The sequence below is a fragment of the Nannobrachium achirus genome, assembly GCF_963921795.1.
Source record: "Nannobrachium achirus genome assembly, chromosome: 1".
NCBI classification, from domain to species: domain Eukaryota; kingdom Metazoa; phylum Chordata; class Actinopteri; order Myctophiformes; family Myctophidae; genus Nannobrachium; species Nannobrachium achirus.
Genome location: NC_137810.1, coordinates 21,008,868 through 21,013,128, shown reverse-complemented (window position 1 = coordinate 21,013,128; position 4,261 = coordinate 21,008,868). Strand labels below are relative to the sequence as shown.

Here is a 4,261-nt window from a genome sequence, read left to right as displayed (position 1 = left end):
TCTCTCTCTCGCTCTCGCTCTCGCTCTCTCTCTGTGTTGGCTCCACTATAGGCTACTTGTTGGACAGGTTTGGCGGAGCGGAGGGGCGGGTATCTCTCTATCCAGAGAGCTTTATAAGCTGCACGGTGAACATTGAGCAGCAGCAATCCTCTCTTTCTCTGACTTCTTGTTGCAGCGAACACTGCCTTTTATACCGGAGCTAAATTTAGTGGGCCGAGACTAGTAGTGCGTACTGCGCGTCGTCCCGACACACGCGCTTCCTTTGCCTCGTATTGGTCTGTGTTGGTTCAGCTTTACAGCTGCAATATTTATAAGATAGCAGCTCCTCGCCAGCCAGAGCTGCACATGACTTTGGGAGCAGAACTTCTTGAGACGACAGAAGAAGCGCTGTTTCTTCTAGCTTCTGCTGTGGACTGTTGATTTTTATACAAGTGTTTTTATATTGGAATATCGACTTCTCTGCTCCTCCGCAACGTATGGAAATGGCTTTGAGTGGAATCATTTTACCGTCAATATCTACATTCTCGAACCAAAAGGAAAAATGCTGGGAAGATGTAAGTAGCCTGGATTTACTATATTTACATCTTGCATAACACATTTGAATATGCTAAACTTCTGTAGCCATACATTCACAGACGTTAGACTTATTTTGTGCTGCACATATTTTGCTATGTAGCCTATACAATAGCCCACTATTTATTACAGCACTGGCTTTGATTGATCGATTGATTGAATACTTTACTAAAAGTTCGCATAGGAAAAGTACAGGACACAGGCTGTAGTTGTGTCAGTGTAGCTCTTGTCATATGATGTGTGACACCTAAACCAAGGTAACTCAACCTGTCCTCTCTGTTTCCAGAGGTGGAAGGGAGACATGGACAGCGTCGCGTCCGGGATGGACAGCGGCTGCCTGGGGAGGAAGGACGACGAGGACCTCGATAAGTTCTTGGATCTGGAGTTTATTCTAGCGAACACGGCCGGCTCTGACAGCGGCTCTCCCTCCGGAGGAGCGGGGGCAGCAGCAGAGTCGTACCGGCTACAGGACATGTATCAGCAGCAGCACAGCGGGATGTACGGCTCCGTGCCGGACCTGAGCAGCCCTCCTCCGCCCTACAGCACCAGCCTGATGGCCGAGCTGCTCCGCTCCGACGTGGTGGACACCAGCTTCTGCCAGCAGCTGCCCGGCGGCGGCGGCAGCAGCAGCCCCGGCCACCACGGTGGCATCCAGGGCAGGTTCCTGCTCAGCTCCTCGCCGTTCACCACGGCGGCAGGCGCTCAGGACTTATTCGCGGAGCCGCAGCATCATCAGATCAAAGTGGAGCCCTTGGACACGTACGGCCCCGCCGTGGGCATGGTGCCGAGCTGCCCCAAGATCAAGCTCGAGGGCAGCGTGTCCTGCATGATGTCCTTCGACCAGCAGCAGCCCAGGCTGGCCAACTCCCCGCTGCAGGCGGGCGTCGGCAGCATGACGCCGCCGCTCAGCCCCGACGACCTGATGAGCTCCGAGTGCCACCAGCAGCCGCAGCAGCAGCAGATGTGTCACCAAACGTCCCTGACGTTCCCGCAGCACCAGAGCTTCCACCCGCACCACCGCCCCGCCGCCAACACCGGCGCGTACCCTCACCCCCACCCCCATCACCCCGGCATGCAGCTCACGTTCCCCGGCGCGCACCACCACCATCACCAGTTCCCGGGCATGTACGGCGACGAGGCGGCCATGGGCATGCAGCAGCAGCCCGCCAGCCAGCGCGTGCTGCTCACCCCGCCCTCCTCCCCGCTGGAGATGATGGACAGCAAGCCGAAGAGGGGACGCCGGTCCTGGCCGAGGAAACGCACCGCCACGCACACCTGCACGTTCGTTGGATGCGGCAAGACGTACACCAAGAGTTCACACCTGAAGGCGCACCACAGGACTCATACTGGTAGGCATACATGTCCTTACATTGTTTATTTATACTTTTAATAAGCCTATTTATACCCAATATGTTTTAATGAGCATAATGTTCCAGTATGTTTTAATTTATATCCAATGTGCCAAATGGTATCCATGTGGGAATAGCATCAGCCTGCCCTGAATGACACCTGTCAGTTGTCTTGCCAAGAGGCTACATAAGATGACAACACTTGACACTTGGTTTGGTGATGTTCTCACATATGAACTCATGTTGTGCTTGTGTTGTGTGTTGCAGGTGAAAAGCCATATCACTGCAGCTGGGAGGGCTGCGGCTGGAAGTTCGCCCGCTCCGACGAGCTCACGCGTCACTTCCGCAAGCACACTGGACACCGGCCGTTTCAGTGTCACCTCTGTGAACGGGCCTTCTCTCGCTCTGACCACCTGGCTCTGCACATGAAACGACACATGTGAGGAAACTCACACAAGAAAAAAACAAACTGAAGGACTTTATGAACACTTAAGAACCAAGACCACCAGCAGAGTCATGAAAAATGTATTGTCTTTTTTCCTTATTTTTTTGGTTTATTTAAATGTTATTTTTCTTGAATATGAACGACAACAAAGGAACATGACAACAAAACATGCGAACCAGTCAGTTTTTGACAGAAACCTTTGAATTCTGTTTGGACGATTTTTATATGTAGCTGGTACTACTTTTGGAATAATGTTTGTAAAAACACCAAAGATGCATTCCACTCATCATGTCAGGCAGGACCTACAAAGCACACACCACTGAAGCAACTGGAAGTAGACAATGTTTTTGAACAATTGATAAAAGAAAGAAAAAAAAAGATGTATTGTCACAATTAGTGCCTTATACCATATTATTACACAACTTACGAGTGCCATATTTTCCACTGGCTAAAGACAATCAAAGTTTATATAATATTGTGTTATATTGTAACTGTAAACAGCACATGAAATAAGCTTCGAGACAATGTTTTGTTCTAAAACTGCCTTACAGTCTTTCTTCCCGAGGCTTGAATTGAATGTTCTGTCTGTGAGTGCATCCATCTGTCATCAAATAACATTTGAAGTCAGGGTCTTTTAAACTTAGGAAGTCTAACAGAGTGCATGCCATCTCATTGCGACGTGATTGTCAAAGGGCTATTACCTGGTCTTTGGCGCTAAGACGAACGTGTTTTGTCTTGAGTAAATGTACTGCCTTGTAAATAGTATCTTTTTATATAATGTAAATAGTTTATTTTAATGTACATATTAAACTAATTGAACTACATTATTCCTGCCTACTGAACATGATTTACTATGTATAGAAAGTTGCACGCACGCGCGTGCGCGCGCACACACACACACACACACACACACACACACACACACACACACACACACACACACACACACACACACACACACACACAATTAACAAAAGACAAGCATCAAGCTATACATCATCATCATAGGCACCAAGCTACATAACAGTCATTAACCATGCATATTCCACTGGTTACTGAGACACAAGCAGAGGCTCCTCTGTGGATGAGGTGTCTTCCTCCTGTCCCACTACATCCAGCACAGTCCTTGGTGTCTTCCTCCTGTCCCACTACATCCAGCACAGTCCTTGCCTGCAGAGGAGCAATGTTTTCCAGCTGTGACAGAGCCGCTGCCAGTAAGCGGTGGCAGATGCCTATAAATACAAACATTACATTGACATAATTACAGAGGCTAGATATAGATATAGGCCACGTCTGGGCATAGGGGCGCACCGCAGGGAGGGGGAGGGGGAGGTGGGGGTGTGGAGAGAGAGAGAGAAAAGAGAAACCCAGTGTCAAATAAACTAAAGGGACCTGCCGGGATGAAGGAGAGTTCACTGGGGATGAGGAGAAAATCTGTTGAACTGAACGAAAGGTCACGCATCTGAGGGAAAGCTTTTCCAGGCAGAGGCCTCATAGAAGAAAGAAGACGAGGGGGTACGTGAGTGTCGCCATTCTATACGTACAACTTCAACAGGGTCTATACGTTCTCCAAAGGGTCACAATGTGACCTTTTCTTTAAGTCTGTCTAGGACTCTAGGTAAAAGAGAGTCGACAGAGACAACTAGAGGTAAAGAGCAAGCATGAGCAACACAGGGAAACAGAAAGAGATGACAGTGCGAACAAAAACAGGAGAGAGGGAATGACAAAGATGAAGGTTGAAAAGGAATGGGGAAGAGAAAGGGGGGTGGAGAGGAATTGGAAGACAGAGAAATTCACATACTGTAAATGTTTCAAATGCAGTAGGTCTATTCCTGGTGTTGTCCACCTGATAAGGGATCTGTGGTTGGTTTTACTCTGGTCTGTTGACTACTTT

The 4,261-nt window shown here is 48.8% G+C and overlaps 1 protein-coding gene across 1 annotated transcript; it reads left to right on the top strand.

The window, feature by feature from the left end:
* Positions 1 to 222: 222 nt before the first annotated feature.
* Positions 223 to 3,114, top strand: LOC308285299 (Krueppel-like factor 2). The gene is made up of 3 exons (XM_080726015.1): positions 223 to 554; positions 860 to 1,922; positions 2,190 to 3,114. The coding sequence occupies exons 1-3, from the start codon at positions 477 to 479 to the stop codon at positions 2,363 to 2,365; spliced, it is 1,317 nt and encodes a 438-aa protein (XP_080582141.1). The 5' UTR covers positions 223 to 476; the 3' UTR covers positions 2,366 to 3,114.
* The last annotated feature ends 1,147 nt before the right edge of the window (positions 3,115 to 4,261 follow it).

Excerpts from the sequence above, each read along its gene's own strand:
- LOC308285299 (XM_080726015.1), top strand. The coding sequence starts at position 477 with ATGGAAATGGCTTTGAGTGGAATCATTTTACCGTCAATATCTACATTC. Across the intron at positions 555-859 it reads AGGAAAAATGCTGGGAAGAT|AGGTGGAAGGGAGACATGGA; the intron begins GTAAGTAGCCTG and ends CTCTGTTTCCAG. Across the intron at positions 1,923-2,189 it reads GCACCACAGGACTCATACTG|GTGAAAAGCCATATCACTGC; the intron begins GTAGGCATACAT and ends TGTGTGTTGCAG.